This window comes from Oryx dammah, unplaced genomic scaffold (genome assembly GCF_014754425.2).
Source record: "Oryx dammah isolate SB20612 unplaced genomic scaffold, SCBI_Odam_1.1 HiC_scaffold_7, whole genome shotgun sequence".
Taxonomy (NCBI): Eukaryota; Metazoa; Chordata; class Mammalia; order Artiodactyla; family Bovidae; genus Oryx; species Oryx dammah.
In genome coordinates, this window is record NW_024070191.1 from 5,937,235 (window position 1) to 5,951,355 (window position 14,121).

At 44.3% G+C, this 14,121-nt stretch overlaps 1 protein-coding gene and 1 non-coding gene across 3 annotated transcripts in view; both read left to right on the forward strand.

Annotated features, from left to right (window-relative positions):
- The first annotated feature begins 4,974 nt into the window (after positions 1–4,974).
- LOC120865910 lies at positions 4,975–5,080 on the forward strand. Its single transcript, XR_005721554.1, has one exon. It is a non-coding gene; the product is annotated as a U6 spliceosomal RNA (small nuclear RNA).
- Positions 5,081–7,277: 2,197 nt separating this feature from the next.
- The window catches only part of AGPAT5 (1-acylglycerol-3-phosphate O-acyltransferase 5), a 45,082-nt gene continuing 38,238 nt past the window's right edge, over positions 7,278–14,121 (forward strand). The window contains exon 1 of one of the 2 annotated variants that reach the window (XM_040243215.1): positions 7,278–7,620. In XM_040243215.1, the coding sequence (XP_040099149.1) occupies positions 7,402–7,620 (219 nt within the window). In that variant the 5' untranslated portion in view covers positions 7,278–7,401. The remainder of the gene's footprint in view (positions 7,621–14,121) is intronic. The other variant, XM_040243216.1, reaches the window with a different exon arrangement.

Below are 14,121 nucleotides of genomic sequence, written 5' to 3' on the forward strand. Positions count from 1 at the left end.
TCTAGCCTGCCATTTGAATGCTGTACTCTGCATATAAGTTAAATAAGCAAGGTGACAATATACAGCCTTGGCATATTCCTTTACCACTTTAGAACCAATCTGTTATTCCATGTCTGGTTCTAACTATTGCTTCCTGACCTGCATACAGGTTTCTCAGGAGGCAGGCAAGGTGGTCTGTTATTCCCAACTCTTTTTCACAGTTTGCTGTGATCTATACAGTCAAAGGCTTTAGTGTTGCCTATGAAACAGACGTTTTTCTGAAATTCTCTTGCTTTTTCTATGATCCAACGACTGCATTCGTGCTAAGTTACTTCAGTAATGTCCGACTCTGTGACCTTATGTACTGTAACCCACCAGGCTCCTCTGTCCAAGGGGTTCTCCAGGCAAGAATACTGGAGAGGGTTGCCATGCCCTCCTCCAGGGGATCTTCCTGACCCATGGTTCAAATCCGCATCTCTTACATCTTCTGCATTGGCAGGTGGGTTCTTTACCACTTGTGCTACCTGGGAAGCCCAAAGGCAGAGGAACCAGAGATCAAATTGCTATGATCCAATGAATGTTGGCGATTTGATCTCTGGTTCCTCTGCCTTTTCTAAATCCAGCTTGAACATCTGGGATTTCTCGGTTCATGTACTGTTGGAAGCCTAGCTTGGAGACTGTTGAACATTACTTTGATAGCATGTGAAATTGTGCAGTAGTTTGAACTTTCTTTGGCACTGCCCTTCTTTGGGATTGGAATGAAAACTGATCTTTTGCAGTCCTGTGGCCACTGCTGAGTTTTCCAAATTTGCTGGCATATTGAGTGCAGCACTTTAACAGCATCATTTTTAGGATTTGAACTAATGCAGCTGGAATTCCATCACCTCCACTAGCTTTTTGTTCCTAGTGATGTTTCGTAAGGCCCACTTGACTTCACACTCCAAGATGTCTGGTTCTAGGTGAGTGATCACACCATTGTGGTTATCTGGGTCACTGAGATCTTTTTGGTACAGTTCTGTGTATTCTTACCTCCTCTTCTTAATATCTCTTGCTTCTGTTAGCTCCATACTGTTTCTGTCCTTTATTGTGCCCCTTGTAAAGGACATTTGTTCCCTTGGTATCTCTAGTCTTTCCCATTCTATTGTTCTAAGTCTCACTACGTTCTTTTCCTTTGCATCTCTTGCCCCCACAAAATAAAACCAGTTTGGTGGACAGCAAGATCAAACCAGTCAATCCTAAAGGAAATTGGTCCTGAATATTCATTGGAAGGACTGATGCTGAGGCTGAACCTCCATTATTTTGGCCACCTGATGCGAAGAGCTGACTCATTGGAAAAGACCCTGATGCTGGGAAAGATTGAGGGCAGCAGAAGAAGAGGGTGACAGGGGATGAGATGGTTGGATGGCATCACCGTCTCAATGGACATGAGTTTGAGCAAGCTCTGGGAGTTGGTGATGGACAGGGAAGCATGGTGTGCTGCGGTCCATGGGGTCTCAAAGAGTTGTGGACATGACTGAGTGACTGAACTGAACTTTGAGGCTGAATATCATGAATCCTAATAATCAAGGATAAAAACCAAGTTTACATTTACCATGCTGGAAAGGTGAGTACTTTCCTGTACATAAAATATAAAATGTTTTTCATAATCAAAAGAAAGTTACACTTTATCACCAATCTGTGATACAGCTGGTCTTCCTGGATGGGACTTCCAATGCAGGAGATATAAGTACATGGGTTTGATCCCCTGGAGGGCATGGCAACCCACTGCAGTATTCTTGCCTGGAGAATCCCATGGACAGAGGAGCCTGGTGGGCTACAGGGTCACAAAGAGATGGACACAGCTAAAACAACTTAGCATGCAGGCATACACATGATACAGTTATATAATAAAACATTTTTCTGAGTATTCTATTTTTGTGGTACATCAGCCTGTAAACATTTATTTTCTCATTCTAAATAAATATCCATATTAAAATCCAATTTTGTATTTGTAAAGTTATATTCTTTTATTTTTTTTCCCCTCCCTAAACTTATGTTCTTAAAGTGCTCTCCTTTGTCCCAACTAAGGAAGTTCCATGCCCCACAGAACCTGTTTCCACCCTTCAAGGATGAAACCAAACTCCACCTGGTTTACTCAAGCCTGAAACTGGAGAGGCATCCTTCACTCTTCCCTCCCCATCCTTATCACTAAGGTCAAGTAACTCCCTCAGATCACACCTTCTGGCTATCTCTTGCCAAAGTCACCTCTTGGCTTGTTTTTCTGAATTATTTTTATTTGCCTCTGTAACAAGTTAATCCCATTATCCCACCCCAGACCAGCAAAGGTCATGGCCTCAGGGTCTTTATCTGTTCTCTCTTTATCTCTGACACCCAGAAAGAAGTGGAATGTGGAATGCTGGATACATATTTGCTAAATCAATATTTCTTTGTTAAAACTTGAAATGATACAGGAAGTCCAGCTGACCTTCATTTAATCTTACTTCCTCTCCCCTGAGAAAACCACTGTCTTCAGTAGTTTTTGGACTTTTACATCTAGAAATATAGATTTTTGTTCTTTTTTTTTTTTTACAGAAATGGGATAATAGTGCATATATTATCTAGCAGGCTTCCCATATGGCTCAGTGGTAAAGAATCTGCTTGACAAGCAGGAGACACAGGAGGCTCGGATTTGATTCCTGGGTCCAGAAGATCCCCTGGAGGAGGAAATGGCAACTCATTCCAGTATTTTTGTCTGAAAAACCCCAGCGACAGAGGAGCCTGGCAGGCTATAGTCCATAGCGTTGCAAAGAGTCAGACTCTACTGAGCATGCATTATTCAACAACTTGCTTTTTTCACCTAACATGCAGATCTATGATGATACATTTGGGTCTACTTTTTTTTTTTTAACTGCTGTGTACATTTCATTTCTTGTGTCATCTTGGTGTATTCATGTAACCACTCTGCTACTGACTGTTCATTTAACTAGATTTATTGAGTCAATGATATCTGTCCATTTGATCTGCCTGAGAAGATTCCAGGAGTCCAGAACACCTTGTATTTCACAATGTCCCATTCACTTGCCCCTTCTCCATCTTCCATATGATTCTGCACTCAGATGGGAGCCCTGATAGGCTTCCCTGGGTTCAGAGGATGAAGCGTCTGCCTGCAATGCAGGAGACCGGGGTTCGATCCCTGGGTTGGGAAGATCCCCTGGAGAAGGAAATGGCAACCCACTCCAGTATTCTTGCCTGGAGAATCCCAAGGACATAGGAGCCTGGCGGGCTACAGTCCACGGGGTTGCAAAGAGTCGGACACGATTGAGCGAGTTCACACACATACCCTGAAAACAGTCTGATCAATAAAAAAGACTTGGAAGCATAAAATATATTCTGTGAAGATAAAATGATGTGGCAGAAGTGGAATGAAAATGTTTTCAAGGAGATAAAGGATCAGTGTAAAATTCTAATTGGGAAAAATCTTGTTGATGTTCAGTCACTAAGTCGTGTCCAACTGTTCGTGACCCCATGGACAGCAGCACTCTAGGCTTCCATGTCCATGAGATTTTTCAGGCAAGAATACTGAAGTGGATTGTCATTTAATTCTCCAGGGGCTCTTCTTGACCCTGGAACCAAACCTGAGTTTCCTGTGTCTCCCACATTGCAAGCAGATTCTTTACCCACTGAGCCAACCCATGGGCTCCACTTAAAAGATCTCTGTAATCACTTAATTTAAAATTTTATTCACAACTCATGGGAACTTACTTCTTTAACTGATTAAACTTATGATAAAAATAAGTGTAGATATTAGCTTAAAAACAAGTGACGGAAATACACAACATACTTCTGGGGGGCATCTGAATTTAAAAAAAAAGGACACGTTACTTGCGGCACACAGTTTTCCTCAGCCTTGAGAACCTGTGAGCTCTTAACTTCAGTCCTTCAGACATGCTGTTCTCACTTGGAAGGTGCTTCCTCTTCCTTCTCATCCCTAGTTTTACCCTAGCAAGCTCACACTCGAGTTTCATGTCAACTCTCTACCTGAGAAGCCTTCTATGTGCCCAGCCTAAATGAGATCTTGTTATTATATGTCCGTATGGTACCATGAATTCCCCCTTTACATAAAACTCACCCCACTGCAAAGGGTTAAAATATGTACAAGGTAAGAAAGTAAAGGCAGAAGGTGTGGCCTGAGTACAGCCTAAGAGGTGGGCAGGAGAGTAAATTTGTGTCTGGGAGTCTGCAGATAAGGAGGCTGCAGGGCACAGGGGATAATCGAGTGGGAAGGGGCCGAGTTTGGCTATAAATAGAGGACAAGGGCAGCTCAAGATCTCAGTGTCCCCATGCCAGAACCTGGCACAAAACTTTACAACCTGCTGACCAACAGTAATACAGGGCTGCTGCTGCTGCTGCTAAGTCACTTCAGTCCTGTCCGACTCGGTGCGACCCTATGGACAGCCCACCAGGCTCCTCTGTCCACAGGATCCTCTAGGCAAGAATAGTGGAGCGGGTTGCCATTTCCTTCTCCAATACAGGGATAATCCACAAGAAGTAACATATTTACACATATCACACACATTTACTGACTTCATGTGTACAGACTGTAATGTTAACATTGAACCAGTTTTATCCCTTCATGCCTGTGTGCTTAGTCACTCAGTCCTGTCCAACTCTGTGACCCCACGGACTGTAGCCCGCCAGGCTCCCCTGTTCATGGGATTTCTCCAGGCAAGAACACTGGAGTGCATTGCCATTTCTTTCTCCAGGCAATCTTCCCAACCCAGGGACTGGGAAGATTTCTTTCTGTTCCTTTCCTCCATTGCAGGTGGGTTCTTTGCCTTCTGAATCACCAGAGAATCTTATCCCTTCATACATTTCCCTAATTGTACAGATGTCTGGTCTCATTTAAGTCAAGGAAGCATGGGGACACTGATTGTACACATTATCCATATCCATGACTTTCCCCCTCCAGTATGAATCTAGTTCTCACTGGGCATTGCTTTCCACATAAAAAGGGGCGTGCTTGCTTTGGCAGCACATATACTAAAATTGGAATGATACAGAAAAGATTTGCATGTCCTTGTGCAAGAATGACATGCAAATTCAGGAAGTGTTCCATATTAAAAAAAAAAAGACCGAAAATCCTGTTGAAAATATCTCTACTGTGAATGCTTACCTGCTGGCAATATACCTGTGCAAACACTTGTTCCTTGAGCAATTTCCATTCATCTGGCTTTGTCTCTCAGGGTGACCATTTACCAGTCATGTTACATGTCAACTATGTACAGACAGTCAAATTAGGTAGCCACTGTTCTGGACCTGATTTCAATTTTCTACAAAATGCCACTAAATGCGTTTGGCTGGGCTTCCTTGGGTTCAATCACTGCGTCAGGAAGATCCCCTGTTGAAGGAAATGGCAACCCACTCCAATATTCTTGCCTAGAGAATTCCATGGACAGAGGAGCCTGGTGGGCTACATACAGTCTTTCGGGTTGCAAAGAGTCAGACAGACACTTTCACAGGGTTGAATTCAGAAAAAAAATTTTTTCTTCTTTTTTCACTTAAAGGATTACACAGTAAACCACACTCAGTAGTCAAAGGATGGTAGAAGAATCCAGAAGGCCTCGGAATCTGTTTTCATAACAATAAAACAGCTGCCCTGATGTCTTAGATTTCTGTGAAGGTCACAGAAGTATGTCAGTACTTTATTCCCCATGTCCATGCAGACATGGCAACCCACTCCTGTGGGTCGGAGGGAGAATCCCATGTACAGAGGAGCCTGGTGGGCTACAGTCCGAGGGGTCACAAAGAGTCAGACATGACTGAAGTGACTGAACCACCACCACCACTGTGCAAGTACCTTCAAGAACTACACAAAAAAAATGAGGCTAAGCATAAGCTATCAGGAAGACATTAAACAGCCAGGCCTGCGGAAGTGAAGCAAGAGTGAATCTGATAAGCCTGGAAGGGGAGGGAGTTTGGGTGAGAATGGACCCATGTATATGCATGGTTGAGTCCCTCTGTTGTCCATCTGAAACTATCACAACATTGTTAATCTGCTATGCGCTGTGCTGTGCTTATCAGTCCTGTCCGAGTCTTTGGACCCATGGACTCCCAGGCAGGAATACTGGAGTGGGTTGCCATGCCCTCCTCCAGCGGATCTTCCTAACCTAGGGATCAGAGCCCAGGTCTCCCCACATTGCAGGCGGATTCTTTACCATCTAAGCCACCAGGGAAGCCCATTCATCTGCTATACCGCAATATAAAATAAAAAGTTAAAAAAAATAAAATTTGGCATCCAACAATTAAAAAAATAAGAGTGAATCTGATAAATTAAACAACCTTGTAAAAAAAGGCTCTCCAGCTACGCGTGAACGTACAGTGATGAGAAAGAAGGGACCTGATTCAGACACAAGCTAGAGGGCGAGTGAAGGGCAGGAAGCGGGGTCCTGGGCACCCGGCGGGGAGCAGAGGCAGGAGCCGAGGCGAGCGGGTGGGCGCCGCCGTGAAGAGGAAGGGCAGCCTGATTGTAGAACCCAGGGCGAGAGCCCCGAGAGCCTCTGTGGCTCTTCTGTAACTGCCCCGATTGTCTCCTGCTGGCCTTGACCCAGGCGGCCTGACGAATCTGTCAGCCGGGCAGCCAGGGTCTGCAGCACCTTCTAGGTGCCGAGCTCCACCTGTGCGCACCACGGGAAGGAGACGACTCGGCTCGAGGGCGCATCCCGGCGTCCAGGAGCCTTCGGTCGTACAAGCAGGTGGTGGGGCGTCCCCTCAAGTCCACCTGTGCTCAGAGCCCGACCACGGGGTGCCCGGCCACCTCGATCCCCTCGCCGACCCGCACCCACAGGACCACAGCCCTACAGCCAGTTACCGCGTCGCTCACGCGCGCGCGCCCCCGGAGGGGGGCGGGGCTGAGAGACCTTTGGAGCATGCGCAGTTGCCCGAACGGGGGCAGTCCACGCGGCTGGGCAGCAGCTGCGTTTCAACCGTCTACAGCGCTCAACCAATCAGGAGGCGAATTCTTGCCGCGGGGCCCCGCCCCCGGCGGGGGACTATAGCAACGGGCGGCCTATCGCGAGGCGTGTTGTTGGTGTGGCGCCCCGCCCCCGGCCGGGGCAGAGGGTCATGGGGTGTGAGCGGTCTTGAGCTCCCCAGTCCTTGAGGGCCGCGGCGTCCCTTGCCCCGGGCCGCGATCAGCGCGCCCCGCCCTTCGCTCGCCAGCGCGCCCGTCCTCCGGCGGCGGCCCGGCCCATGCGGCTGGGGGCGGAGGCCCGAGCGGGCGCGGGCCGGGCGTCTCAGGTGCGGCGGGCGACCGGGCGCGGTGAGGGGGCGGCGGCGGGGCCGGGCGCGGCCAGCTGATTGGCCCGCGAGCAAGGGCCTCGCGGAGGCGGGAGGCGGCGGAGCGGTGCAGGGCCGGCGGAGCGCCGGGCGCGCGGAGACGGGAGGATGCTGCTGTCCCTGGTGCTCCACATGCACTCGGTGCGCTGCGTGCTGCCGGCCGCCGTGCTCCTGGGCGCGGCGCCCACCTACGTGCTGGCCTGGGGCGCCTGGCGGCTGCTCTCCGCCCTGCTGCCCTCGCGCTTCTACCAGGCGGTGGACGACCGGCTCTACTGCGTCTATCAGAGCATGGTGCTCTTCTTCTTCGAGAACTACACCGGGGTGCAGGTGAGGCCCCCGCGCGCGGGCCGCCGCCCCTGCCGCTGTCGGGGGACCCGGCGGCGGGGTCGGGGGTCGCGGGCGCATTTCCCAGCTTCGACCCGCCGCGTGTCCCCCGGCCGGTCCAGGTCCGGCCCTGCGAACACGTGCCGCCACCGCATCCTCGCCCTGCGGGCCATGTTCACGGTCGCGCTCCGGGGTTTGGCCCGATGCTTCGGTGCGGGCACCCCGAGTCTCTGGGTATAGCTGCAGGAACGCTGTTCTGAGGCCACAAGTGGGATCAACCGCTCCCTGTCCCCGCTTCTGTAACTGTCTGTCTCGTGCTTGGCGAAGTCGGTGCAGATGGACATTTAAGTAGGGCAGGCAGTTGACAGTTTCTGGCGCTTGGTCTGAGAGGAGATGGTCATGCTGGAACTCGAAAGTGCGCTCTTAGAAATCGGAGACCTTCTCTGCAGACAGATTGGTGTTACTCTTTGGACAGGCAATGCAACTTTGTGTTTCACGTTCTTCCCCAGGATGATTGAAAGCTGGGCATGAAAATTAATACATTTGTTACTGTAGAAGCCTTACCGGAGATAACATTCTTGCCAACTTTGACTAGGCTTAAGTGTGTGGCTAATCTTTTTTGTTTTTCTTTCTGTTCCTTCTCTGTAGAGAATGGATTATGTGTAGATTAAATTTGTAAAACAAAATTAGAAGGCCTTCTTTATTTAATTTTTTGAAGTCTTACACAAAAATAGCAACTATGGGGAAAAATTGTGAATTTTCCATTTTTCTCCAATTTGGGGAGAAAAATAGAGCTTAATTCTTGGTTTTCCTTATACTCAGCCCTCTTTTCTTGTTGCGGGTGGATTGGAGTGAATGGCATGGCATTATTATTATTATTATTTTTTTTTTTGTCTTTTCTCCCCCCTAGTGCTCTTGCTTACACCCTCTTGTCCACCAGCTACTATTTTGAATTTGCGGTTGCATTACTGTTAATGCCTGATGACTCTGAACTTGCCCCGGTTGGAGGTTTGAGGGGTGGGAACTAGAAGCCAGGGCCTCTGTTTAAATCAGTATTTGTCTTTCCTAGAAAAGAAAGAAAGACTGCTTTTCCAGATAACGATTTCCTGATCTTTGACTTTTACAATGGGCTTCATTTAAAATTTTCACTAATTCAGAACAGTCATTTTCCCACTGTGTTCTTCCTTCACCGCAGTTGTCCAAACGTGAGGTTTTGTCATGGTACGCATTTAACTTTACATCATAAGTCAGTTGGTGCAGGCTAGGAAACAGAACATATAACACAGTCATTTACCTCTTCGAAAAATAATTCTACCTACAGTGTTGTTGTTGTTTTTAAATTTTAGTTAAAAGCCTGTAACATGTCCCGTGCTATACAACATATACGGCTGAAATAATTTGTGTAATAAGTTTCTTATTCTAAAAAATGTGTCTGAACTTTCCGGTGTTTCTGAACTTGTATATCTCACCTTATATCTGTTCAGTATAGACCTCAGCATGTGGATTTTTAAAAGTTTAGTCTGTTGATGATCAGTTCTGTTCAATTCAAGGATTCCTAACAGACTTCATCAAGGACCAACGCTAAATAAAATTTTGAATTATACTTGAGACCATCAGACATCCTTTTATAAATACGTGAAGAACCAATATATCTAGTGATAATCTTCTAAATGTCAGGATTCATTTTTCTTGTGTATTTAAAAAAATGTTGCACTTTCTCCTCCTCCTATTGGAATATAGGAAAAACTGATCATTGATATTTGCAGACCAAAATTTATAGTGATACACAACATGCCTTCTCATTAAAACCTAAGTATTTTAGTTACCATATTCTTCCTGCTTAAATCAGTTAGTAACAACTGGTTTACTTTAAAATAGATTTTAAATTAATGACTGCTAATCCCTACCTCCCTAAATGCTAACATGATACATTGTAACAGTCAAATATGAAATTCTGTATGAAATAAATTTAGTTTTTCAATTGACCTGTTTCAAATATAAAATAGTTTAAATAACACTAGAAGTAAGACAGAATTAAGTCCAAGATTTTAATGTTTATATAATGTGTTGAATTAGAATAGTCTAATAATTTATACATTTACTTGAAAGGTTGTTTCAAGTTCCTCAGAAACCCTCAAGGCCTTCATATCTGGAGGCCATTTATAACTACTTCCTTATTTTGGTAGCACTATGTCCTCAAAAGTAGTGCTAAACTCTTAATGAGATAAATTTGTATTCCGTATCCTGTAAAAAGCGGGCTTCCCAGGTGGCGCAGTGGTCAAGAGTCCTCCTGCCAACGCAAGAGACTTGGGTTCCATCCCTGGTTCAGGAAGATCTGGAGAAAGGAAACGGCAACCTACTCCAGTATTCTTGCCTGGAATATCCCATGGACAGAGGATCCTGGCGGGCTCCAGTCCATGAAGTCTCAGAGTGAGGCATGACTGAGCATGCGTCTTGTGAAAGCAGCTAAGCTATCAGAATGAAAGGTGTATTTAGAATCGGAGAAGGGACCGCACAAGTCCAAGCCCTTTATCACGCACATTTGGATTATTTCTTCATTTCTGCCAAAATGTTGACCAGATTCTTCTCAAATATTAGTAGTTCTATGTAGAATATAAATATTTCCTTGTTTCCTTTTATTTTCTCCTTCTACTTATTTATCATTCTCGTGAAGACTTTTATTAAAGACCTTAGAATACTACCTTCAGTTTAGCTAGGAGGCACAGAACCCAGAAGATGCTTAAGCAGAATGACACAACTTTTGAAAGAGGAAATTAAACATTTCTCAATCAAATATGATTCCAATCTAACACAGTTTAAGTCTGGCCGGGGAACAGACTTATAAGAAAATCTTAGAGAAATTTAATTAGAACCTTGTTTTTATACTGTCTAGAAATATCAATCCTGGATTATAAGCAACACAGTTATTTTGGGTTGCATCCATATAAAAAATTTTTAATTACCATATTTTTCTAAGTTACAGGTGCAATAAAATATTAAAACACTGCAAAAAGATTTTGAGACAGTTAAAGTTCCCTTATCTACACACCCTCTCCCAGCCTGCAACAGTGTGATGTATAACTTTGATTTCTACCAGGAGCTTTTAAATAAATGTATGAATTGTGGAGAGACTCCTCCATTTTATATTAAGTTCTTGGATGGGTTTTATGGGTTTTATAGTAGCATTAAATGTAATCTAACCTATGGGGATACCTCTGTGCCATTATGATGGGAAACAAAAGAAAAGAGGGCTCTCTGTATATAAAGTTTACTTTCCCTCTTTCCTAAATGGGTCTAGTTTTATAGACTTTATAGAGTCTTTTATAGACATTTATAGAGTCTTTGTGACTCTGCTAGATTATTCAAGAAGGCTGTATCAATTGTTATGAACCACTCTGAGCTTGTATACTTCAAGCGGGAGTAACATGATGTGTTTCATTCAGGTGATAACCGAGTAAAAATGAAGACTCCTAAGCGTGGCCTTCAAGGCTGTCACAGTTCCGCCCTGGCCAGCTTTTCCATTCGCTGATTTCACTTTTGTGCAACTGCTGCTTCCTTCCCAGTCCCTGCTCCCCTATTCCCAGTGCATTCGCAAGAATGCGCCCTTGCACTGCTCTTCTCAGGATGCTTTCTTCCAGCTCAGGCACTTTCCCTCTTCACCTGTCACGATCTCATCTCATCTCAATGTCAGGATCATTTATATGTAACATTAACATGTAATATTAACATAGCAGGAGCATATTTTAATATATATATATAGTGTCGCCTCTGCATGATTGTAGCTCCTTGGAGGTGGCAGTAGTGACTTGACTCGATGGTTCCCTTTCAACCAAAGGGCAGAGCACTCTGCACGGGATGCTGATCTGTGTTCCTTTGGAAATGTGGGCACATCTCACTTGTAATCCGTGGGGGCTCTTGAATGGCCCTAATAGTTGACCGAAGACTGAGAATAAGGTCAGAGATCTTACAAAAGGAGTTCTGAAACGGCTGGCAATATGGAGAGGCTTCCGTGTACTTGTCAGTAAACCTGCACTTTTTTGCAGTTTTTAAGGATAAGCAGTTCTGTCAGGTTTGTTTTGTTTACTCTGCTTCTTTCCATGAATCAGCGATGAGAACCCCAAATAAATAAGTGTTGCCTGTGGGTTTAGAGGGCTGTGTGTGTGTGTGAGTGTATGTGATAGAAGCAGAGAGAAATGAGGGGGGGGATCCTGGGAAACGGGGTCATATTAAGTGCTAACCACATGCGAGGCACCAGTGTTTCCATTGATAAAATAACCTCTGCTCCCAGCATACAATTTAGCAGTTAGAAAGAAGTCAGTTGTTTTTTTTAAACTGAATGTATAATGGGATGTTATAAAATGACAAAATGAGCAAAGAGTGGAGGAAACACTGGAGTATAACTGAATACAAGTGGTCACTTCACTGGGGGAAGGTGATTCTTCTGTGTTACATGCTATGTGGTGAAGCCAGCTCCTCATGTGTGGACATGTTGCTTTGCTCCCATTCTTAATTTGTGTTTCTGTAGGAAAACATTTTGGAGAAGGCAATGGCACCCCACTCCAGTACTCTTGCCTGGAAAATCCCATGGATGGAGGAGGCTGGCAGGCTGTAGTCCATGGGGTCGCTAAGAGTAGGACACGACTGAGCAACTTCACTTTCACTTTTCACTTTCATGCATTGGAGAAGGAACTGGCAACCCACTCCAGTGTTCTTGCCTAGAGAATCCCAGGGATGGGGGACCCTGGTGGGTTGCCATCTGTGGGGTCACACAGAGTTGGACATGACTGAAGTGACTTAGCAGCAGCAGCAGGAAAACGTTAATGTCAGTTTTTAAATTTTTACTCAAGGCTTTCTTACCTCCTTGTGGTTAATGTTCAAAGTGAAAAAAAAAATTACATAAGCTTCTAATACATGGGACTCCTTCTCATTTGACAATTTTTATTTGGAATTTTTGCAGGTAATTTGTTATATTCAAAAGATTTTGGATGTTGGGTGAGATTCCTAGTTCTTTGCCATTCTCTGTTAGCTTGAGTAAATCAACTTTTCAACTCAATATTCTCATTCTTAAATGGAATACTTATTTTCCTGTTATTTTGAAGACTGAGATAATATGTGAAGCTGTTTAGCTCAATGACAGAGCCATCACAGATACTCAGGAAAAACACAATCTGTAAATGAAGACAGTATCAAGTGATACATATGACAAATATATTTTATAAAGAGAGCTTTGTGATTTGTAAGGTTCCACTTAAATGTTGCATAATAATTTTTATACTGATTATTAGATAAATGACTATGTTTATATTTTAACCTTGTTTCAGAAGGGCATCATACTTTTCCTGTTCAGGGAAATGTTTCAAACTGGGCAGAAAAAGACCATCGTTCCGTGTGTATTACAGTAGAAATCTTGTATGTGATCTTGAAAGAATGTATTTCGTTGACATAGAAATACATTTAAAAATTCACTTTAAATAATTATAAACAATTACAGTGTGCAAACTTATTTATGCTGAAATTATAGCTGCATTTCTACATAATCAGACTTTTTTTTTTTTTTATGGAAGATAAACTAGATATCTGTTTCTCTTATCCGTTCATCATTTAACACAGTTTTGAGTGAACAGTTTCACCTTATTGTATAGTAATAATAGCACCATGAGCTTCCCCTGTGGCTCAGATGGTAAAGAATCTGCTTGCAATGCAGGAGACCCAGGTTCTATCCCTGGGTCTGGAAAATCCCTTGGAGAAGGGAATGGCAACCCACTCCAGTATTCTTGCCATGGACAGAAGAACCTGGAGCGCTACAGTGCATGGGGTCTCAAAGATTCAGACACGACTGAGCATCTAATACCACTGCTAATAGCAACAGTTAACGTTTTGGGGGGAATCGTTACTAGGAATCATGTGAAGTAGTTCTCATGGTCTCAATTATTTCACCACAACCTGTGGGGAGTATTACATTCATTTTACAGATTACCAAAAAAAGGCATGGAGAGGTTAGGTACTTGTGCTGAAGTTCATAAAGTTGGTAAGGTGATGGAATCTATGTCTTTATTTGAATTGAACATTTCTGCCTGTGTCTTAATGATGATTATATTGCAGCATAGAGGAGGCAAAATGTTCTGTAGCTGGGCCTGCAAATCGACAGAAGTCAGAACAGAAGAAAAGGCATACAAATTCCATTGATGTCAGTATTTTTTTAAAAATTTAGTATTTTACACGTTACATAAGTGTGTTTTTATTGGAGCATCACAGAAAAGAAGTGAAAACCAAAAGAGGTGGTTAGACTCAGCCCAGGGATGTGTATGTGTTAGGCGCCGAGTCCGACTCTTTGTGACCCCATGGACTGTAGCCTGCAGGCTTCTCTGTCCATGGAATTCTTCAGCCCAGGGATGTATATATCATTTTATTAATAACAAAGGACAATAGACTGTGGAGACACAGCTAGATAGAGGAGAAGTGTGTTGGGTTCTTGGGGCTGGTAAATGGTGGTACAGTCCCCGG